This window comes from Zootoca vivipara, chromosome Z (genome assembly GCF_963506605.1).
Source record: "Zootoca vivipara chromosome Z, rZooViv1.1, whole genome shotgun sequence".
Lineage (NCBI taxonomy): Eukaryota > Metazoa > Chordata > Lepidosauria > Squamata > Lacertidae > Zootoca > Zootoca vivipara.
In genome coordinates this window covers 19726651-19751528 of record NC_083294.1, presented here as the reverse complement: position 1 = coordinate 19751528, position 24878 = coordinate 19726651, and the positions used below count along the sequence as shown (strand labels likewise).

Here is a 24878-nt window from a genome sequence, read left to right as displayed (position 1 = left end):
TACTGTGTGATGATAAATAAAAACAGTAGTAGAAGGCTTGACAAAAGCAAGCAATAAAACAAATAATAAAAAGCAATAGAATGAATAAGGAAATTATCAAACCACAGTATCATCATGACTAATTGTAGCTGTCTCTGAAAGTACTCTACACAGAGCTGTGCAGCAGTCAGTGCAAAAAATTTTTTAAATAACATTTATACTTTGCTTGATTGTACAAAAAACCAAAGCAGTTTGCAAAAATGCTAAAATTATCAAGAAGAAAAACTAAAAACAATTTAAAGACTTTTAAAAACATTTTTATTGATTTCTTCCTCTTGTCTATATATATAAAAATGTAGGCATTGCGCGCGCAGAGGTCACAGCCTTTCTCCGTAACTGCTGAACCTTGCCCATCAGTGAGGGATCTGGCATAAAAATTTTTTCCAAAAAAGCACAGCTTTCATGCCTTAAATAGTGATTAAACGCCAAAAAAAAGTGGCGCACAAATTAGACATCACCAGCAAAAGCTCTGAAGACTCCAGCAGCATCCAATAGAAAGGCACAGCATGTGCACCGCTCCGGGTGCCGGAGCAGCTAGCTCCCCCTCTGTGTGTGCTGTGTCGTGTTGGTGCAGTTGTTGCAGCAGCACTCACCCTTACTCTGATAGGAAATGCTTGGTGGGGGTGGACAAAAATGTGGAGTTGGGAAGGGTCAGTTGGGAGGGGTGTGAGAAATGTCCTTAATTTCATCTGAGGAATGTTGGAGGGTATGTTATCTGGATGATCTGTCATCCCTTAGCATTCCGATCCTCCTGTTAGGAGGTGGTCCCTGGGAGATCCTCTCCTCAGTTTTGCTGAGCAAACACAGACAGTTTCCTGTGGCTTTAATGTGAGGACTTTGCCCTTTTGAGGTCATGTTTTAAGCTGTGTAAGTGTGTGTGTATTCCCCTTCCAGAAATCTTAAGAATAACCTTGCTGGCATAAATAATTTGCAGAACAGCGAGAGAGCCAAACTCATCCCTTTGTGCCATCTCCCAGAAAAATGTGTGTGTGTAGTAAAGCAACAAACTGCTTTTGGCAGATGTGTGTTCCGCCCCTCCCGCATGTCCTCGTTTTGAGGACATTTTAAAATAAATGAATCATCTTCCATTTCTTGGAAGGAAAGAGGCAGCTTGTTCCTTTCAAAAAGCGTCCTTCAGATGTGATTTAGTACCTTCAGACCCAGAATCGTTGCAGAAACTTTTGAGCTCAGATTAAGATGGTCTCTCAGGATGAGGGGGTGGGGAAATAGTAAAAATATCAAGTGAAGGCGCATTAGTCCAAATATTTACAACCAGTCTCCTTAGCTTTAAGTTCACATTAAGCCAGGCAGTGCAACCTCTTCCTGCTGTCCTTTGCTTTGCCCTTCAAAGTGTGGGATGACCAGCCTCATATAACCAAGAAGCATAAGTTAATTAAAGCATGAAGGGGTTAAAACCATAGAGCAAACTGTACTGCCGGGCTTAGCTCACCTTGGGAGAGACTAGGTAATCAATTATTTGGTCCCTTAATGCTATCTATTGAACTCAGTGTGTGCAGAAGCCAAGTTGCTTGCTCCAACTTAGTCGCATGGCTCTCACAAGTAACTCTTATACCAGTAACTTAGGAACTTTCACCACTTTGAAACTAAGCCGAATTTTCCTGCCTGTGCAACTTTCTGGAGCATATGAATCTGAACTTTGAATAGTTTGCAAGCTAGCCATTTTTATTTTACCAAATGTCTGGCCTTTTTCTATGCCAGGGGAAAAGGGAAATTTGGGTACTCGCAAAGGTATATCTTAGTCTATACGTATTTGCATGCTTTACTTTGCTGCATATTTTGTGATTTAAAATCTCTGCTGGGGCTCTCTCACCAAAGAGTACTTGCCCCAAACTTGGATCTTGGCACCCAGGAATTACCCTTTTACATTTGGCTTCTTGCCAGAATGTTTTGAGTAATGCCGGAATTTTCTAAGTAAAAGTCAGCAGTCTCCTTTTACCTTAGTGTGCATTCATAGAATCATAGAATTGTTGGGTCATCTAGTACAACCCCCCGCAGTGAAGAAATCACAACAAAATAATCCATGACAGATGGCCATCCAAACTCTACTTTAAAGCCTGCAATGAAGGAGAATCCACCACCTTCCCAGGGAGTCTTCTGACAGCTTTTACTGTCAGAAGGTTCTTCCTCATGTTTGGTTTTAAGCTCCTTTCTTGTCATTTGGATCCATCAGTTTGGGTCTTCCCTTCAGGAGCAGTAGAAAACAAGCTTCCTCCATTTTCCATTGTGCAACCCTTCGGATACAGTGGTACCTTGGTTCTTGAACTTAATCCGTTCCGGGAGTCCGTTTGACTCCTGAAACTGTTTGAAAACCAAGGCGTGGCTTCTGAGTGGCTGCAGGAGTTTCCTGCACTCAACTGGAAGCCGTGGAAGCCACGTCAGATGTTCGTCTTCTGAAAAACGTTTGCAAACCGTAACACTTCCGGGTTTGCGGCGTTCGGGAGCCGATTTATTTGACAACTAAGCCATTTGGGGACCAAGGTACCACTGTATTTGAAGGTGGTTCTCATGTTATTTTACCACTGTCCGTCTGCCACCCCCTCTTGCAAGGAGGCATTAATCACCCCTCTGGCCCAGTGAACTGTCCCCTCCCTCCTAGTTTTTATCAGCCAAGAGGGACAAGTGTATCAAGCACCGTGTCATCCTCACCGATCCAAGCACATTGTTCATATCCTCAAACCTTACTAAATGAAGCTCAGCCAACACAACAGGAATAGACAGTACAGTACACTGGACACCCCTTGAGATTCATCTTCTGGAATAGAATAGAATAGAATAGAAATTCAATGGCTATAATATAGCTATATCAGAGGGCAGATCCACCCCATAGATTTAAAGCACATGAGAATGATGGATAATATACAGTGGTGCCTCGCAAGACGAATTTAATTCGTTCTGCGAGTCAATTCGTTTTGCGAAAAATTCGTATTGCGAATCTCAGTTTTCCATAGGAATGCATTGAAATTTCTTTTTTTTTGCCCATAGGAATGCATTAATTAAATTTCAATGCATTCCTATGGGAAACCGTGATTCACAAGACGAATTTTTCACAAAACGAATTCGTCTTGCGAGTCACCATCAGATCGCAAGACACATTCGTCTTGCGAAAAATTCATCTTGCAGGGCATTCGTCTTGCGAGGTACCACTGTAGTTTGTTAAGGGTGCTAGAAATCGTAGGTTTTTTGAAGGGGGAAAGCACATTTTACAAAAGCCACCAGAATCCGCAGTAGCAAATGAGACCTCTGGTATTTCTGTGACTTTGGGCAGCTTGGAGTCCCGGATCCGTATTTACACTGAGTGACTGACCCTGGAAGGGTATGATGTGGAAGTGAGGGAGCAGGAGCAGGAAGCAGCTGTTGGTGTTTGGAAATAGGTTAAATGAACCTCATTTTGTGGACAGCTTCCCCCTCTCCCAATGGGCCTCCCAAGTTTTTATCTGTTCTCCATAAAAAATATAAAAATTCATATCCTTGCATGGGGTTGTAGTGACCTGCTCACTGGTAGAAAACAAGGACACAATCCCACAGTGCTGTGGGCATGTTTTCGAGAAGGGAGATTATCTGATAGCTTAGCTATCAATTACATTGGCGGGGGGGGCACCCAATAACTTGATGACACTTTAAAAATAACACAGACTCCATGAAAGCTTCTGCCTTAATAAATTAGTTGGTCTTTAAAGGCACCAGGAGATTTGGGTCTCATCCCCTACCTGTGCCCCCTACCTGCACACAACCAACCTACACAGCTGCACTTCTGGCAATTTCACATGGAAATGCATGAAACGAGAATCTGGCAACTCTTTTATAACAGGGGAAGCCACTTTGGCAGAGGACAGCTGGAATCAGGAGAAAGCTATGCTTTCCCTGCACTGACATCACATTCACAACATACTTTTAAAGCACTTTGATGCCATTTCAAATAGTCATCATGGCTTCCCCCTGAGAATCCTGGGAGTTGCAGCTTGTTAAGGGCACTGAGAGGTGTTAGGAGACTTTATTCCTCTTACAGAGTTACAATTCCCAGTGTCCCCTGTTGGGAAGGATTGAATTGCACTCTGGTAATTGCAGATCTGAAAGGAGATGGGGGGCGCGGGGTTCCTCCTAACAACTTTCAGCACCCTTTGCAAGCTGCAGCTCCCAGAATGCTTTGGGGGAGGCCGTGACTGTTTAAAGTGGTATCATAGTGCCTTAAATTGTAATATGTTTTATTTTTATTTGCCCAAAGTCATTTGCACAGAAAGTCATCAGAGAGATGCCTACACAATACTGGCAGAGTTCTACATAAGTATATTAAACTAACATGTAATTTAGGAGAGCCATATTTCTTTCCTAAATAGGGTTGCCAGACTCAATAGAGGACAGGACTTCTGTGCCTTTCATTGCCCTGCTCTCTTTTGAGTCTGGAAACCTTAAAGAGAAACCAGCAGACCCTTTGCTTGGAAAGAGCAGGGCAATGAAAGGCACAGAAGTCCTGTCCTCTATTGAGTCTGGCAACACTATTCCTAAACCATATTAAAATAGTTGCTTTTAATGCTGTAAGCCACCCCGGGGCCCTAGAGTGAAGGGCTAATAATAATAATAATAATAATGGTGTTAATGTGGCGAGTGTCCCTCTCCTTCTGTATGCTTCTGAGCATACTTTTCACTGCAGTCCTTGTTGCTCTTTGTATAAACGTGACCACTGCTGCTGCCAGATAATTTTGACTGTGGAAAAGGTGATTTTCTAAAAAAAAATATGCTCTGGATCATTAGGAAAGACTCTGAAACTATAACTGCCCATGTCACAATGCTCTTATGCACATCTGTGATGCAACCAAATGTGGAATGCTGTGCACAGTTCTGGTTACTTCACTACAAAAAGCTGGAGAAAGTGGAGAAAAAGTCACCCAAAGCCATTGGCTGACTTGTGTGGTGGCACACCCACTGCCATAGCTAGTAGGAGCAGGGATGAGCCTGTGCAATGGTATTGGGTCTGGGGACGGGAGGAGTGGAGTGGAGAGCCCCTCTAACGGGGTTGGCTGCAATCCTGCTTGGCTTTCCTGCATTGGCAGCAGCTATTTCAGATTACCAGGGGTCTCACCTGGGTCCGCATAAGAACATAAGAAGAGCTTGCTGGATCAGGCCAATGGCCTACCAAGACAGCATCCGGTTCTCACAGTGGCTAACCAGATACACATGGAAAGCCCAAAAGCAGAATCTGACCACAAGAGCCCGCTCCACCCCTGCTATTGCCAGCAAATGTTGTTCAGAAGCTTTGCAGCATAGCCATGAAATTGCTTAATCCTCTTTTAAAGCCTTCTAGGTCAGTGGCTACCACTGCCTCATATGGGAGTAAGTTCCATACTTTAATAATGTGCTGTGTGGAGAAGTGCTTTCTTCATCCCAAATCATCCAACGTTCATCTTCATTGGTTGTATGCAATATCAAGTGCCATGGACTGGGAGAAAAACTTTTCTTTCTCCACTTTCCCCATAAAATTACTTTACATAATTTTATAAGTTTGTGTTTTTATTTTGAATCTGTGGGTGAAGGGCGGTATGTTGTTGTTGTTTAGTCGTTTAGTCGTGTCCGACTCTTCGTGACCCCATGGACCATAGCACGCCAGGCACTCCTGTCTTCCACTGCCTCCCGCAGTTTGGTCAAACTCATGTTCGTAGCTTCGAGAACACTGTCCAACCATCTTGTCCTCTGACGTCCCCTTCTCCTAGTGCCCTCAATCTTTCCCAACATCAGGGTCTTTTCCAAGGATTCTTCTCTTCTCATGAGGTGGCCAAAGTATTGGAGCCTCAGCTTCACGATCTGTCCTTCCAGGGAGCACTCAGGGCTGATTTCTTTAAGAATGGATAGGTTTGATCTTCTAGCAGTCCATGGGACTCTCAAGAGTCTCCTCCAGCACCATAATTCAAAAGCATCAATTCTTCGGCGATCAGCCTTCTTTATGGTCCAGCTCTCACTTCCATACATCACTACTGGGAAAACCATAGCTTTAACTATACGGACCTTTGTCGGCAAGGTGATGTCTCTGCTTTTTATGATGCTGTCTAGGTTTGTCATTGCTTTTCTCCCAAGAAGCAGGCGTCTTTTAATTTCGTGACTGCTGTCACCATCTGCAGTGATCAAGGAGCCCAAGAAGGTAAAATCTCTCACTGCCTCCATTTCTTCCCCTTCTATTTGCCAGGAGGTGATGGGACCAGTGGCCATGATCTTGGTTTTTTTGATGTTGAGCTTCAGACCATAATTTGCGCTCTCCTCTTTCACCCTCATTAAAAGGTTCTTTAATTCCTCCTCGCTTTCTGCCATCAAGGTTGTGTCATCTGCATATCTGAGGTTGTTGATATTTCTTCCGGCAATCTTAATTCCGGCTTGGGATTCATCTAGTCCAGCCTTTCGCATGATGAATTCTGCATATAAGTTAAATAAGCAGGGAGACAATATACAACCTTGTCGTACTCCTTTCCCAATTTTGAACCACTCAGTTGTTCCATATCCAGTTCTAACTGTAGCTTCTTGTCCCACATAGAGATTTCTCAGGAGACAGATGAGGTGATTAGGCACTCCCATTTCTTTAAGAACTTGCCATAGTTTGCTGTGGTCGACACAGTCAAAGGCTTTTGCATAGTCAATGAAGCAGAAGTAGACGTTTTTCTGGAACTCTCTAGCTTTCTCCATAATCCAGCGCATGTTTGCTATTTGGTCTCTGGTTCCTCTGCCCTTTTGAAATCCAGCTTGCACTTCTGGGAGTTCTCGATGGCGGTATACAAATTTAATAAACAGAAATATCATGTCACCTCTTAGTTAAAGGGTCCCAAACTCTGCAACTTTTCTTCATAGGAGAGTTGCCCTTGATCAGGGCTCAGCAACCTTTTTCAGCCGTGGGCCGGTCCACCATTCCTCAGATCATGTGGTAGGCTGGACTATATTTTTTTGGGGGGGGGGGAGAAAAAGAACGAATTCCTCTGCCTGACAAATAACCCAGAAATGCATTTAAAATAAAAGCACACATTCTACTCATGTAAAAACACACTGATTCCCGGACTGTCCGCAGGCTGGATTGAGAAGGCAATTGGCCGTATCCAGCCCCCAGGCCTTAGGTTGCCTACCCCTGCCCTTGATCATTTTTATTGATTTTTTCCAGCTCTACAATATCCTTTTTGAGGTGAGACAACCAGAACTCTTCACGGTATCTCAAATGCATTCATACCATAGATTTATAATTCTTGCTGGATGCTGCAGGGGGCATGTGGAGTGGGGAGACATGATAGAGATATGCATGAAGAAAATGGATAAGGAACTTCCTAGTGATGGCTACCAACTCAGATGGCTTTAAATGAAGATTAGACAAGATCTTGGAGGATAATGCTATCAGTGGCTAATAGCCATGATGGCTATATTGTTTCCACTATGCATCCGCATACCAGTTACTGGTGATCCTGAATGAGAGAGTACAATTGCACTCATGACCTGCTTGTGGGCTTCCCAGAGGCATCTCATTGGTGACTGTGAAAGCTAAATTCTTGTTAAGATGGACCTTTGATTCAATCCAGTTTATGCTTTTGCAAGCTATTTTAAATTGTAGTTGCCATTGACTAGACCAGGAACCTTTTATATGCAGGGTCTGCTCTGCCATCAAGCATTGCTCGCTTCTCTAAGAGTTCCTGTACTAACCAAGAATGTGCTAATGAAGTCCAGGCTTTCTACACAAGTTTTCTTGCTTGACGTCTGTTCTGTCCCTTTTAATGTCAGAAGGAAAGTGTTCGCTGTACTGAGTGGGGCAGGTGTGTTGGGGTGTTCTTGTGCTCTGTCTTAAGTTAATTGTCTGGATAATAACACTGGAGACCATGCCAAGATCACAGCTCGGAAGGAATCCTGGCCCATTTCAGCAGGCCGCATTGATAGCAGCAGGCCATACATGGGTTTGGAATGAGACTATTAGACTCTCAAGTTTCCCCTTGCCAAGAAACACAAGGCAGGAATTGGCAGCTTTAGGATGAGTAATGCACAAACACGGTGTGGCGTGTTGCAAGTTTTCAAGCACTTTCAAAGTGTGTTTGAGTAAATGTGGATCTGTCGCCATGGCCACGGAGCAAATCGAGCGGGAGAGTGAGCTGGGTCTCTGCGAGAAGCCCCAGGAATGTGCACTGGGAGAGCAGAGCAATCACTCCTGCCCCTGTTCAGTGGTGGGAGTTGTGATGAAATGAGGGGTAATTGATGCACATTGCAGAACCTGTAAGGTTTGCTTGACCCGGTCACCTGCCAGAGGGACAGAACATTTTTAGGAGACAAAGACAAATGCTTTCCAGGTGGACAGCAGACTTTCTAGGTCATGTTCCACACTAGCAGCAGCATTTCAGACCTCATTTATTATGGTGGTGATTTATGGCATAAGGCAGGACCTCCCCATGGGTGCCAGTAAAGAGCCAGAATGGATGCTCTGCAAATATAGCCCAAATAGGCGAGGACAGGATGGGAGCCCAGTGCTGCTCTGCAGCAATCACTGGGGGCGTCATTTATAGTTAAGCACTAGAGCGGGAATCTAAAGCCTAGGCAGAAAATGAAATACATGCATAACTAGAACTTAAGTGCATTTGCTACTTTGCATGAAAATCCCCAACCTGCCTGAAGGTAGAAAACATTATGGGTTGGGGGCGTTAGTCTGCAAAATGTCCATAGTTCTTTCCAGTTCTTGGGTGCAGTACCCAGTGAGGGTCGGAATCATATAGAGGAGATTGCAGACCATTGGGACATCCTACTGGAGACCCTTAGCCCATTAGGGAGAGAGGAGAACGCTAGTGAGGATGGAAAAAGGAAGAAATAGGCAGTTCTTGTTTAAACCTGAAACACCACCTGGCAGAAAATTTATACTGTGCCTTTAATTGTGAAACCTTAAAGCTTTATCCCTCATTGCATGTTTGTTAATAGAAAATACATTTTTTACATTGTCCTTCAGCTTTAATTTGTACCTAGTTCAGGGAATAAGATATCAGGAGTCCTTGATGTTGATCTATGATATAGATAATCCTTGAATTCTCAGGTATCAGAGGGAGGAAGCAACCAAGGTTAAAAAACATCAGATTGGGTCATGTTGCCCGGCTTCCATATTAGAATAATAGAATAATAGAATTGTAGAGTTGGAAGGGACCACAAGGGTCATCTAGTCCAACCCCCCTGCAATGTAGGAGTCACAGCTAAATTCACTGAGGGAGTTTGTCACAGAAGGAATGCCTAGTTTCCCACTGAAATCAAAAGAACAAGTCTTTGCTGTGTCCTGAACTCCCATTGCCTTCTGTGCTCTTTGAATGGTGGCTACCTTCTCCAGATTTCATTAAAGATTAACCCACTTTTAGTTTTTTCCCTACTGCATATTTTGGCACTTAATAGTTTTTACTGTTTTTTTTCGTGACTGAATATTTATTGGATTGAAAAGCCAAAACTAAATCTGGAAATGCACTTCATGAGTCCATTGTGTGGAAAGGCAGAGAAAATAATATTATGTTATTAATTTTGGGTATTTATATACCACTTTTCATCAGAAATTATTACAAAATGGGAAAACCTCTGTGATGTTATGAGTTTGTGGGTAAGGGGTTCAGTCCCTTCCAATTCTCTAGGTCCCATACCTAGTACGGGTTATAATTTAACAGAGGAGGTTGCTGCAATAAGTCAGATTGTTTTCTTTTTAAGACCATGTCCTAATCAGCAACCCCCAAATTGAGCTGATTTCAAGAGCTGCAACCTGGTGATGTGTCTCTCCATGCTAAGGGATGGGCCTTTCCTCCACTCCCTCACCTAGCTGTTAAGTAGGAGAACAAGAGTCAGTGTGGTGTGTGAGAGATGAGCTGGAAGCCGGAGACACAGAGACCTGCTTACTCTGTGCTGAATCCAAAGCTGCAACCAATGGAGAAGCAAGATCTGTTGGGGTGTTAATGCTCTGAGCCCCTCCATGTTAGGCTCAGGTTGTATATGTGTGTAAAAGGATGCGGGTGGAGGTGTGGCCAAACCACTAAGCCTCTTGGGCTTGCCGATCAGAAGGTCGGCGGTTCGAATCTGTGTAACGGAGTGAGCTCCCATTGCTCTGTCCCAGCTCCTGCCAACCTAGCAGTTTGAAAGCACCCCATTAGAAGTAGATAAATAGGTACCACTGTGGTGGGAAGGTAAACAGTGTTTCTGTGTGCTCTGGTTTCTGTCACGGTGTTCTGTTTGCGCTGGAAGTGATTTAATCATGCTGGCTACATGACCCACTACATGTCTGTGGACAAATGCCGGCTCCCTTGGCCTGAAAGCGAGATGAGCACCGCAACCCCATAGTCGCCTTTGACTGGTCTTAACCATCCAGGGGTCCTACACCTATACCCATATGTGTGTAAATAAAACACACCACAGTCTTTAGGTCGTGTGTAACAGTCTGTAGATGGTAGATGGTAGAATGCTATACATATTTTCTCTGGGGAGACTGCTGGAATGAGAATATGCTATTTACATGCTTATGGTCTAGTTGCACCCCTCCCAATCCTATTTTCTGGGAACTCTTAAAAAAAAAGTAGTCCTGAGGCCCTGACCTGGTCTTAATCCTTTGTAGTTCTTGCCTCACTGAATGGCCTGAGCTACAGCAGAGTTGGCTTGTTTTGCCTGGGCTATAATCCTCCTCCTTCTGGTGGAATGATGTCATGCAAAACAAGAGGATTTTTTTTGCAGTGAGCTGTATTTCATGGGAAGGGCATGAAAGGAGTCAGAAGCATTTTCCTCACATAGCCTTTAGTGCTTTTAAAACAGGCTCCATGTGCAGTTTGGTTGCTATGAAATGCATATGCTGAAAAACTCCTTTCTATGATCCACCATTGAGAGGACCGCCTGTCCCCATATGAACCAACTCAGACCCTGTGATAATCATCTGAAGCCCTTCTTCATGTGCCCCCTCCACCAGAAAGGTCTGAGGAGTGGCAACACAAGAACGGACCTTTTCTGTGGTGGCTCCCTATTTGTGGTGTGCTCACCCGAAGGCTGCGTGCCTGGTGCCTTCATTACATATATTTAGGTGCCAGGCAAAAGCTTTCCTCTATAACTAGGCCTTTGGCTAATTAATTGATTGATGTTCTTTAAAGCTATCTGTGTGTGGTGGGATGGGGGGGGTATTTTTTGTTAGCTTCTGCTCTAAAGTAATCATAAGGTTGCAGTGGGAATCACTATCATATGCCACAGTCTGGTTCTCAAAAGGAAGATGGGATAAATGACCCGTTAATGAATAAACTGCTTGCTAAAGTTCACACTGATCCTTTTTTCATTAAATAAAGAAATCAGATTTGTCTGGCTTGATCTACCTTTTGGCAGAGCATCCCATTTGTTTGTTTTCCTTCCAGCTCTTGGATTGTTCTCCCCTGCCGCCCCCGCCTCCCCCCAATTAAAGTTTATTCTGTGGGTCTTCTGAAGGCAGAAGAACATTGTTCTGAATTCCTGACAGTTAACCATTTAGTTTTCTTTTTCTTTTTCTTTTGTAAGCTTTGTAAGAAAACAGGACCCAAAAGCACCAGGCCAGAGGTGGAATAAAACCATTGAATTATGACCTCTGTCATACGTTACCTGAATAGACTAGAGCTGCTTTTGCCAAGCTGATGGTATAAGAAAATTTGGGGTTTGGCTTTTACAGACCAACTCCACCTTTAAGGGACCCTTAAAGTTCTCCTAAGTTCACTATCAATCAGAGAAGAATGAGTGAGGGCAGGAACAAGTTGAAGAAAGCAAGGCAGATCTTCATTTTCTGTTGCAGCAGAGTTCCCCCTCCCACTTGCAAGGAGGTGAGGAACCAGAACAAAAATGTGTAACAACTTTTAAAGACTTTAGAAATTGCCCAACTCCATAGCCAAAGACCACTCATAAGCCTGAAACAAGCATCATAGAAAGAGGCAATCTACAACAGAAATTTGAGAGTACGACTTGTATCCTGACTGTCAAGATACCTGAAAATGCTTGATGGTTGCCTTTTCCTGGCCAGTCTGGGCCATTATTTTGAAATGGCAAATACCTTAGTTCTTGAATCCGTTGCCATGAACCTACCTTTATTCATACACAGAAGATGCTCTTTTGGCAGGTCTGCTCTGCTTTTAGCAGATACTTGCCAGCCAGGTTTTTGCGGAGTGGGTAGCCCATTAAAGTGAGGAATTTATCTATTTACAGGATTTTCAGGTTTTCGAAGGATATTGTGAAAGGTTTTTCCAAGATACTCCTTTTCTGCTTCAGAGAAAATCGTTCTGTGAACTCAAATGAAGTGTCCTCCCCCCCTCTTTTTTAAAGAATATTTCCTAATTTCTGAAGTGTGAAGGATTGCTTTTCTGTGGAGTGTGCATCTGCTTTGTGTGCACCTTAGAATTTGCGTAACACTGACACTCCCCAACTCCTAATATTTGGGACCACAGTTCCCATCAGCCCTAGGGAGCATGTGTCAATTCCCTATACCCAGCGGTTGATCCTGCTGCCAGATAAACTTGACTCTGGAAAAGCTAGGTTTTTTATATCCGGGATTATTAGGAAAGCATCTGAAATTAACTGCCCGTGTCACAATGCCCTTATGTGATGTAACCAGACTTGAAATAATGTGCATAGGTCATGGAAATTCTCACCCATGATGATTGTGGGGCAGGAACTTCTCCCCTAAACTCACATGTGTGCTGAAGAGAGTTCCATTCCAAAATGTCTGGTGGGTGGGGCGCTGGCACAAGGGTAGGTGTGGCTGAGCCGAAGTTCCTGAATCTCTCTGGACCAACCACCATTCCAGTTCATTTCCAGACTCATTGGGGGAAAGACTTTTCTAAAGGCCAAATTGCACATGGCATTATTCACACTGTTAACTGTTGCATGATAATTATTGTTAGTTTGTTTTTGAAAATTAATGAGGGAGAGAGAGAGAGAGATTTAGACCGTGGTGTGCAGAGGGAAGGCTTTAACCATTTGCTCCATAATGTTCACAATTGGAATTAGGTCCACCACACTTGCTCTTTGCAACAGGAGGAAAGCTCTGCTGTTTATTTTCCCCAAAGGTATAAAAATGACATATAAACACGCTATCTATGGCACAGCCACAACTGTTGCTTGAACTGTATTTTGATTTTTTTTGCATATTGATTAATTCCCCTGGGACTGTAAGCTTTTTCTTCTTGTTCCGCCTTGCAAAAATCCAATCTTAGCCACCGAATTTAAGCTTGGCAAAATCCCTCAGGTTGTCTGCGCTTCTAATAAGACCCAATTCAGTGGCTAAAATTTGATTATTTGCAAAGCACAGCCACAGAACATTGAGAAAAGGTCTTGTAATAGGGGGATTAATCAGTGCACAATAGGGTCAGAATATGGGTCGAGCAGAGGTATGGATGAGCCCTTGAGCCTTTGAGAAGCAAGCAGAAGAAGAGAATGTTCTATATGGCTGTGGATGCTTTTCTGTGCATACACGCATAAGTTTGCAGAAATAGGATGCTTCAGACACCAAGGCAACTCTAGATAAGTGTCACCACACGTCTGTATGGAAGTCCTTATTTAAGTTCCACAAACTGTCTAGCTCAAGTTGACTTGGAGCAGGGCAAAGCTGTTGCACATGACTAGAGATGGATTAGGCTTCTCCATGTGGGAAATTTGAACATAAGAAGAGCCCTGCTGGATCAGGCCAATGGCTCATTTAATCCAGCATCCTGTTCATCCAGGTGCCCCAGACCATAAGCAGGACCTGAAGACAAGAGCACTCAACTCACCCCACCCCACCCCATGGTTCCCTGCAACATATTCAGAAGCATTACTGCCTCCAACCATGGAGGCAGAGCATGCCATCGTGGCTAGCAGCCATTGGCAGCCTTTATCTTCTTGACTACGCCCAATCCTTTTAAAGACCTTCAAGTTAGTAGCAACCACTGCCTCCTGTGGCAGCGAGTTCCATAGTTTAACATCCTTTTTGCTGCCAGCATGGTTCAGCTTTAAGCATGTGGAAACTAGTGAATTGGTGGCATACTTACCTAATCTGCCTTTTCTTTTTTTTGCTTACAGAAAATGAAGCCTATTGAACCACGGAGGCGCTCGACGTCTGCTGCACTCAGCAAGGCACTCAGCATGTCGAAGCATCACTCCAGGTCAGCAACTTTCATTTGCAATCCCTCCTTAGTATGCACACATGCTTGGGTTTTATTGCCTAGGCCAGCCTTTGCCAAGCTGGTTCCCTCCATATGTCTTGTATTACAATTCCCATCGGCCTCAGCGTCATATGACCATTCTGGGTAGAGCTGAAGGGAGTTCTAGTCCAAAGCATATTTAGGGCACTAGATTGGCAGTGGCTGGCCTAGAGTGATGGGCACTGAAATCACCAATATTCTCCCAGTCCAAATGCCCAGCATTCTATTATCTTTTTTGGGCGGGGGGTGCCACTTGAAAGATTTATATACCCCCTGACATTTAAAAAAGAAACAATCCTCAAAGTGGTTTACAAAGAGAACAACACAATAAGCATATGAAGAAAATCTATTAAAAACAGCTATTCAAAACTTTTCAAAGAATAATTAAACTTACGGATAAGCTATAAACAAATCAAAGCACATGTCAACATTCCACATATCTGGATAGGTTTGCCTGAACAAAAATGTTTCTAACGTGCTTTAAAAAGAGTACAGATAAGGTGATATAAACAGGCAGGGCGTTCTAAAGTGTAGGTGCTGCCACACAAAATGCTCGAGTTTTTACAAACAGTGTGATGTGGCACCTGTAACAGGATCCAGTTCTGCAGATCAAGCGTATGTTAATGGGGTAAGGCAATCTCGCAGATGAACTCACCTCCAGTTGTTAAGGGCATTGTACTGTATACTACAAGTTAAAGCCGTTGAGGGCAACAGCTTGAACTTGGCCCAGCAGCAAATTGGCAACCAGCGCAGACCATCTTCCTCCTGTCAGCAACTGTGCTGCAGCATCCTGCACTAACTTCAGCTTCCAGATCAAGTGCAGGGGAAGCCCCACACAGCAGTAATTCAGTACCAGTTCCTCGGTCCGGTATACCTGAAGGAGCGTCTCCACCCCCATCATTCTGCCCGGACACTGAGGTCCAGCTCCGAGGGCCTTCTGGCGGTTCCCTCATTACGAGAAGCCAAGTTACAGGGAACCAGGCAGAGGGCCTTCTCGGTAGTGGCACCCACCCTGTGGAATGCCCTCCCACTAGAGGTCAAAGAGAACAATTACCAGACCTTTAGAAGGCATCTCAAGGCAGCCCTGTTTAGGGAAGCTTTTAATGTTTAATGGATTTCTGTATTTTAGAATTTCTGTTTTTTTTTGGAAGCCGCCCAGAGTGGCTGGGGGAACCCGGCCAGATGGGCGGGGTATAAATAATAAATTATTATTATTATTATTATTACTCAGGTCAAAGCGAACAAGAGGGCGTAAATAGGGTAGTGCAATCACATAAGTAAACTGGCAAATTTTAGGCAGATCCAAGGCAACTGATCACATGGGGAAAGTGAGGTCTGGATTGTGCCTACTGGCCTCACCTCCAAATCTCTGCAGTTTCACCCAAATTTATTCACAGAGGCTCTGTGCCAGGGTTGCAGACCCTGTGTCTTTCCAGGTGTACTGCAGCTCATTTTTTTGTTTTCGTTTAAAAAATCTGTTACAGTCATTTGACCACGTGCAATCTTAAGGCCACTGCACATTTAACTGTTTTTTCTCTGCCCCCACCCCATTAATCCACAGGAGTGAAAACAAAAGAGCCCTAGTTCCCATAGGGCCACCATGGAGGTTGCCCTGACCTCCCCCCCACCCTTCCAGGTTTCCTCTTTCCTGCACCAAATTACATCCAATTTGGCTTGGCAAAGGCCGCTTTCTAGAAGAGACTTATTGGAGATGCTGGACATTCCACAGAAGAAGCAGTGAGAGAGGAAACAAAAGTGCGTGGCTCTTCCTCTCCTGAAGGCAACATCTAGGTCTCCCTGGAAAAGCGGAGGTGGGCATTTCCTCCAAGGGTGCAAAGTTCTCTTGATGTGGGTCAGGGTGTGCTTCTGTTCCCTTCAGATGATTCCTAGAAACATGAATCACTTCCTCTCTCTCACTGCTTCTGTTGAAAAATCTAGAGTGGTCACCACAGTTTATTGCAAGGCTGTCCTAAGTATATGGAGGAATTATCCACAACTTTCCCATTGCAAAACTGAATGAATGCTGCCCAACTCTTGATAAATCTGTCCTGCCAAATACAGTGGTACAGTACCTCAGTTTATGAACTTAATCTGTTCCGGAAGTCCGTTCTTAAACCAAAGCTATTCTTAAACCGAGGCACGCTTTCCCTAATGAGGCTTCCCGCTGCCAGTACCCTTCCACCATTTGGATTCCGTTCTTAGACTGAGGTAAAGTTCTCTAACTGGAATACTACTTCCACTTTTGTGGAGTTCTTATTCCAAATAGTTTGTAAACAGGGATGTTCTTAAACTGAGGTAGCAATGTGCTGCTTTGTGATCTTGTTTTATAGGTCCATTTAGTCATTAATGTTATTTCCAAAATTTCAGAAGTAAGAAGCACAGATTTCTAGTGGTTGGCAAATTTGCAAACTTTTTCCAAACTTTGCTTTGCACAAAATGGAGCACTAAACACCCCACCCCTCCCCCATATGTAAAAGAATGGATGAGAAAATAATTTGGAAGGAACAACTATCATTGTTACTTGAGGCCTAGATGACCTTGTTGGCTTTCCTGAGTAGAAAACCTCCAAGTTAGTCTACTGAAATCCAATCTACTTGGGCCTGCCCTAGAAGACAGTCCAGAAATTGCAGCTACTGCAAAATTCAGCAGCCCAGAGTGCTTATGGGAGTGGCAGACCAAGCATATTCATTGTAAAAACAAAAAACTTCACTGGTTGCCACTTGTTTTCCAGACCCAATTTGAAGGACTTATGTAAATCTAACTATCTGCGAGTTAAGGACTTCTCCTGCATGTGAACTGAGTGGATGAGACTAATAGTGGGTCCAATGGTCAAGAGAAGGCGGTTTCTGCATGTGCAGTAGAGGAAAGTGAGGGGCTAATGGGACTTGCCAATCTGGGAAGAGAGCCCATCTAGGAGAAGGAAAACTCTGACCCTAAACCTCCCCTGCCTTGAGGGTCATCTTCAGGAGAAGAAAAGGCTAAGGAGTAATCCCTACACAAATCCGGAATGGTGTCCATAAGACAGTTGGATGGCACCTTGCATGCCTTCTTTTGGTGGGGGTAGGGGCTAGCTAAGGTCCTGTCCTGCCCCTCATTGCATGAGGGGAATTTGTGCCTGAGCCTTCTGGACTTTTCAAAAGAACAGCAAGCCCAACCCGCCGTCTCTTTAATAGGGAATAAGTTATCACAGAGCTTGGAGACTCCCTCACCCCCACCAGCAATGAGATGATGGATTCTGGAAGGCCATGCTCTCTGTCATTCCTGTTCCAAAGATGCCCTCACAAATAACATTTCCTGCCTGTTTATTTAATTGAAATAAATATTTTCTTTAAAGCCAAGATAAAAAAACTTAAATGATTTACACTTCGAACCAAGCAAGCTTTTATGGGAACACTATTTTTCATTTAGCACCATACCATAACCCCTCTGCTTTGGGGGAATGATTTGTGCAGCTTCCAGCATGGTTTTTATCTGAGAGGAATTCTTGCACTGGCTGCCACTGAGAAGGCCTTTCCTTCTTCCAACTTTCTTCATTTTCTGCAAGTGACTCGAATGGAGAAACACATTCTTGGCTTTATTTGGATGCAGGGAAGAACGCCTTTTTGCAGACTAGGCAGAGGGCAAAGAGGGGGCACTTAACATTTCCTGGGTTGGCCTGACCCTGGGAATTTGTCACAACGTCACTGGTGATTTGTAGGTTCGCGTATTATTAGTTCCCTTGCATTGCATTTTTTAAAGAACAAGATTAGATAGATTTTGGCCACATATCCACAACTTGCACAATTACTGGTTCAAAGTGATACTGGATGTTGGTGTTGGATGCTGATTTAGAAATAATTAGTTTGGGGGGAGAAGCGAGTAAGAGGCAAAATGATAGAAGTTTCTAAAATTATGCATGGCATAGAGAGAGTGGATAGAGATAAGTTTCTCTCTCACTCTTGCATAACACTTCAACATAGTACAATGGTACCTCGACTTACGAACGACTCGGTAACCGAATTTTTCGACTTCCGAATGGGGGTAATGGCCGCACGCTTACAAATATCTCGACATCTGGGGGAAAACCGCGGCAGTTATAGATAGGGATTTTTCAACTTACAAATTTTTAGATAGGGTTGCTTCGACTTACGAATTTTTCCGTTTCCAATACATTCCTATGGGGAATCGCGTTTCCAATGGCGTTTTTCGACTTACGAAGGTGCCTTCGGAACGGATTAAATTCGTAAGTCAAGGCACCACTGTATTTGCTTTCATTCTACGCTGGGGAGCAGCCCTGAGAAAGAAAAGAGGAAGCCACAACAACCAATTTCCTTGGCCAAATCTTCATTCTCCAATAAAGTATTCACCCTCACACCAATGTCTGCTAGCTGCTCCTCCATGGGGGTCATTAGTTCTTTCCAAGTTTCTCAAACAATGATCTTTGTGGATGTCAGCTGAGAGGTGAATTCATCCCAGAGGTTGGGCATAGCCAGGATTTATTATTATGGAGGGCTGGCTTTTTGTTGGGGGCAGAACCGAGTTATCTGCAATGCAATGGGTCAGTTAGTTAGGTCAGTTAGTTAACATTTACTTACTTACTTACTTACTTACTTACTTACTTGATTTGGGGAGTGGGGCAGCTGCCCCCCTTAGACTGGGGCTGCCATTGCATCCCTGGTCTCCCACGCTAATTGGATCTGCCAAGATGATAATGGCCTGATTGTGTTTTTGCAGCTGTCCTGCTTTTTGCTTATCTCAGTCATGTGGTTTGAAGAAAGCAGGGAGATTGTCTGATTTTTTATTTTTATTTTTTGTTGATTCAGATTCACTGGTATACACAAAGCACAAATAAGAGATTTATATCCAAAACATACGTGCAGGATCAGTTGGGTGAGAGGGGTTGTTTCTGTTGTTTGCCTGAGCTAAGGATTTAAGGGGGCCACCTTCATCGGCATTGGCCCCACTCCCCCATCACAACTCATTAGATAATATCTCTTTTTCAGCAGGGAAGTAATTTGCCATACCGTCCATTCAGACAATGGATTACCAGCCGGGGCTTTCGGTAATCAAAATTCCGTTTTCATTTTGGAGGAGCATGTACAGCTAACCACAGGCTTACAGACGCAAGAGAGATGTTTGTTCCTCTTCAGCAATATGTTGGTTGTTGCCAAGTCCAAGTAAGTGCAGATTTGATCCACAAGGCTGTTAATGAAGTGTGTATTTCTTAGGAGAACCTTGCAAATAAGCTCACAAAGGTTACTTGCCCAGGTGTCTGTACTTGCTAATGGAACCTTCTTGAGTGTGGTCCATTTGTGGCCTCTCTCTCCCTCTCTACTGATATAGGCAAAAATCTGCCTTTATTTCCTTATTGGGTTCTCCATCGGTTGGAGAATATAACAGAGGCCAACCAGAGAAGTTTGAGAAGCAAAGCCTTTATTTTCGCTGTTGCAACAGGGTCCTTCCTCTCACACAGGAGAACAAGGAAGGAACCCCAAACAAAGATGTCTTGCCCTTAAAAAGAAATTTGAAATTGGTTTCAGCCCACCCCCCAGAAGCATCATCCATATGTCACAGAAGGGGTGTAGCCCAAGACCCCTCTCCCTAGATTCATCATAGGTACATCATGAAAGGGGAGGTCTGGTGGCAGTAATCTGAGCATCCTGGACCCTGCCCCCAAAACCTAATCAACAAAATTGAGAGATATTTACATTTCCCTGTTTCCCAGCCAAGTTAATCACACCCTTTTGTCTGGCAGTCAGGTATCAGGATGCCAGGGATTATCACTTTAATTCCTGAGACAATGAGAAGGTTCCCCCCACCCCACTTCTTCCTTGCAGAGGAACACCTGGTCAGAGAGAGAGTCAAAATGGTGTCAGTCAGGCCTGTTTTCCTGTGCTGCTTCAGACATGTTTCTGTACATTCATGTACATGTTTTATGAACAATTATTATATATATATATATGACCTCAAAATTCTTATAACAATATCCCCCATTTGGGGCTATAATTTTTCTTAAAAATTGTTGCCCCACAAAAGAATAACCAGACGTGTTGTTTTAGTACTTTGGGAGAAGCATTTCTCAAAAATGGTCTATGTATTACACTTAACAGGATGGTCCACCAATATTGACTGGAAAGTGCAGTTTGTTACTAAAATTACTTGTGACATTCTAGCACTTTGTGATAAGCATTTTCTCGGTAGTGGTTTATGCTTTAGAGTTATGAGGAAGGTTCAGCAAAGACTGAAAAATACATTCTGCTTTGTTTCTGTCTTTTTTGTGTGTGTCTCAGGTGTCAAAAGCTAGCTCTCCTCTGGTTGCACACCTCCATCGTGGCACAACAGCAACAATCCCTGGTGAATCCCCTTAGGGCTTTCATATTGACCATGTCGCCTGGCACCCCCCATAGCTGCCACAGGTTTGGACATGTCATGAGAGAGATGCCTTTGCCTTGGGCTTCCTATGGGCCTTTATTATTATAGGCTCTGGCCTTGCACTGTAGGGAGTTGCCCAGTTGCTCTTAAAGGAAGAAAGCTACTTGCACCTTGGATACACTTGCCCAATTAGAACTGAAGCCAAATTAAAATTTATACAGCCCCATAAAACATGTCCAAATTAGTCAAATTTAACTCTAAAAGGGATCATTCCTGTTAAATCAAGACATAAATACCTTCATTTATCTGGTGTTTCATGGATCTTGGGGCTTATTCTTGGTAAAAATGATTTAAAACAATCTAAAATTGTGTAAGAAGGCTGGCACACTGCAGAGTGCCAGGTGGGACAAGAAAATGTGGTCATAATTTGATCTAATCTAAATACTGGACTATGCAATATCCTGATCCTTTAAAAGGCATACAATGCATGGCAATAATACAAAAAAAACATTGGGACACTATACATTAAACATAAAAAACAATTAAACACAAAATTGGGTCACACACCCCCTCCTTGTGGAAATAACATACTGTCAGACATAGTTAAATGTTTCTGTCGGATATCACACAACATAAAACATAATCATATATCAGTTGCGTATCTTGAGGCCAATTCTTAATAGGGCACAGAGTTTGAAGTCAAAAGAGAGCGTATGTCCTTGCAATTCACTTTCCCTTGCCCCTCTTCAGTCTGTTTCTTTTGGAAGGAGATTTTGAAGATGCTGTGGCTACTTTGGAAAATCTGATGTCTGTTGTTGTTGCAGATAATAAACAGTCTTATAGTCAAAATCCTTAAAACTTTTCAACAATAGTTCCCCCCTTTCTCCCCCCTCCCTTAAGTCCCAAAAAGTCCCAAAAAAGTCATTTATGGAAACAATGGCTGTGGGCTTTCTCATGCTGTTCAGCTGCTGTAGGTTCATTATTCAGTCTTCAGAAATACAGTCTGCAGAGGGACAGGAGTGCTTGGAACTAAAAGACAGTTAGGAAGGAAGGAGTGGGAAAACAAAAGGGGAGAATATCCTACAGTATTTCTAAAAAAATTGTCGGGAAGCTGTAAATGATACACATCCTTTTGAAAATAGGCCTGCAGGGAGTTGGGGCCTGAAGATATAATTAGTTAAAAATAATAATAATAAATAGTCAAGAAAGGGGAGAATATTCTAGAAATTTCTTCTTGGGAAGCTGCAAATAATATAAGATCATAGTTAGGCATTTTATTCATTTAAATATTAATATTATCATTCATATTTAATTACTGCTGTTATTGTCTGCTCAGTCTGTTTAATTTTCTTCACCTAGTTTGGTTGTGGAGGAAACAAAGGACAAAAATTTTGTTAATTATGACACAATCGATAAGTTATTAACATTTTCCTTATGTGGTTCTGAATTCTCTTTGAGGTTCACGTATCTTGTTTGAAAGGGATTAATATTATTATTATTATTATTATTATTTACAGGAAAGAATGAGTTAGATGCTACATTTGTATGTACAGAAAGAAAAAGTAGAAATACCAAAAAAAAGATACAAAAATAAAACAATAAAATTTAGATTACCACTCACACAACAATTTTTCAAATGAAATTGGACTTGACACAAAGATATCAGATTTTTTTAAAAAAGAATTATCATTAAATAATACAAAGACATTATAAATTGGAGAGGAACCTTAAAGATCTGAAGGTGAAATATCCAATTAAGATGGAAAAATGGTAAAATAACGGAAAAAGCTTTGAAATTCATCATGTGCTATCTGATAAAAGAGAACTCTTTGGGGAAAAACACAGATGGTACCTGAACAAACATCAGTAATAAGTTTTTGGATATGCAATGAGTGAAAGACCTCATTCCACGTGATGGACTGGTGGACATGCCCCAAAATATAGCAAAACAAAACACTTACCAATAAATCTAATAATGAGCATCACAAAACAATACCTGGTTATTGTTAGAATAATTTCATAGACATAATGGAAAAACTGATTTAATAAATGGAAGCAGATTATAAGCTAAAGAGAAGAGGCAAAGCCAAAGAGAAATGAAATTACTGTTTGTATCTCCTCACTCCTCACTTTTTTTTTTTTTTGTTGTGGAAGAAAAGAATTGGCAAAACACTCAATCATTGCTACATTAGAAAAGGGAGGGTTATATTAACATAGGGTAATGCTTCGGGGTGAAATGCAAATGAGAGATAAGTATCCATCCTGAGTACCTGCTAGGAAAGAAATGGAGCCTTTTGTTTGCATAGTCTGTCAACTGGTAGACAGCAATTTTCTATGAATTTCCAAGTGTGGAGGGGGCTTGTTTAGGTGGCGTGTCCCCCCCCCCCCCATTGGGAGATAATTTTGCATTAAGGTCCTGAAAGAATTTCTGCACCCTGAATCTCAGCATCCTGCTGGAAAGGGAAAATTATTTCATGTGAAAATCAGTCAGGAAATGTTCCTAAAATGTACAGAGTTTTGCATGTTGAACTGGAATTGGCAGCTTCTAAACAGTTGATGGTTCTCAATGGTTCTTTATCTATTCATTTTTACATGAGGAAATTTGAATTTAAGTTTCATGTGCAAAGCATAACCTTGAACCTCTTAATTAATTTATAAACTACTCAAGAGACAGACTTATAGTAGTACTCTGCTATTTATACCTGTGGAAAGAATCTGGCATGTTAAGATTTTGAAACTTGGCAACCATTTAACTTCGATGGACCAGTAACATACATGAGGTTAAATAAAAAAATTCCTTCAGTAGCACCTTAAAGACCAACTAAGTTTTTATTTTGGTATGAGCTTTCGTGTGCATGCACAACATGAGGTTGTTTTCCCTCAGTGGTTCAAAGCTTTACATTAAGAAATTTGAATAATATTTCATGAGCAGATTATAACTTTTTCGCCCCTTAGTTAAAACCTCCTTTTTCTCCTCTATTTTCCTCTTCAAGCTGACATAGCCTCTGTGCATGTACAGAGTTCATGATTCGGCAGTCTATTGTACCATTTTTTTTAAAGTGCTGCACCTCTTGACAAAATTACCATCTGAATAAAGGAGGGGAAGGGGAAAGAGTAGATTTTAAAGTAGGGTTAGATTTCAAACAAAAGATAGAAACATAGCAGTGTTTTTTTTTGTTTTGTTTTTCCAGAGCCAGTTTAAATTCGTTTTCCTAGTTTGGAGTCTTAATACAATTTGATACATTGTTTCTTGTTTCTTGCTGCTTAAGAAGCAGGCTTAAAAATATTAAACTAACTTGGAAGCTGCAATAAAAGTTGGGTCAGATTAAAGTCCTAATGAAGTCACCAAATAAACATCTCATACCCCAGGCAAAATAAATCTCGATTTGCCCCCTTTATCTACAGGGTTCGGGGTGAATTCGTAATTTCAAATGTTTTCGTTTGTTTGTTTGTTTTTAATTAATTTATTACAGCCATGGCAGACTAAATTCTCTGCCCCCTTATCTATGGGTAATATGGCCAGAGCAGACTTAATGATATTCAACATTCTCACTCATCTCGGCCTCACCATCTTCCAGACTAATTCTTCTGGCCTTTATTTACAGGGATGGTCAAGGCTCATTCTGCTTGGTTATGAATTTGTATGTGCTTGAACTGTTGGCTGGAGTTTTGCAGTTAAAAAATAGCTGACAATATGGTGGAAAAAATAACACCAGACATTCATTTTCAATGTATGATATACCATCTCTACCTCTTTCTAAGTGGCACCTCAAACTCTTCATGCCAAACTTTAAAAATCTGTCTTTCCATCCTTCTCCACCAAAGAGTAAAGCTTGACTGAATTCAGGTCATTTCACTAAGCCACCAGAGTTTAAACTCACTTTTCAGTGCTTGAGTAATCTAGTCCACCCCTTCTGAAATATGGGGATCTCAACACTATCACTGCCCTTAGGATACACATACATTTGAGTACAGACGCCTGACTGGGAAGGAAACACAGGCTATGCCCTATCACGGAAGCACATGTGTGTACTAAGGGAAAAATAAGGAAGGGGAAGATTAAAAGTACCAACGTTATATAGAAGCCTTTAGCAAACCTTAAGATTGGATAAACAGTTTAAGAGGGAATTTACTTCCTTACTAAAACCATTCTGTCCATTTGAATCAAGGTTAAAGTGACTCAGATAGACATTTGCTGGCTATGGAGCATTTCCCTAGAAGGAACACCATATTTCATAGTCACATGGTGAAACATTACATACAGAGCACATGGCTCCCTTGTGACACAGACCTTAAATATTGTGAGTTCACAAACAAACATTTTCAAGG

At 42.4% G+C, this 24878-nt stretch overlaps 1 protein-coding gene across 4 annotated transcripts in view; it reads left to right on the top strand.

Moving 5' to 3' along the window:
- The window catches only part of LOC118084441 (rho GTPase-activating protein 20), a 97568-nt gene that overhangs the window by 37687 nt on the left and 35003 nt on the right, over positions 1-24878 (top strand). For 2 of the 4 annotated variants that reach the window (XM_060270634.1, XM_060270632.1), the window contains 2 exons: positions 14077-14159; positions 19181-19354. In XM_060270634.1, coding sequence (XP_060126617.1) covers positions 14077-14159; positions 19181-19354 — 257 coding nt within the window. Of the gene's footprint in view, positions 1-14075; positions 14160-15759; positions 16010-19180; positions 19355-24878 lie in introns of those variants that run through there. The other 2 variants (XM_060270635.1, XM_060270633.1) reach the window with 2 other exon arrangements.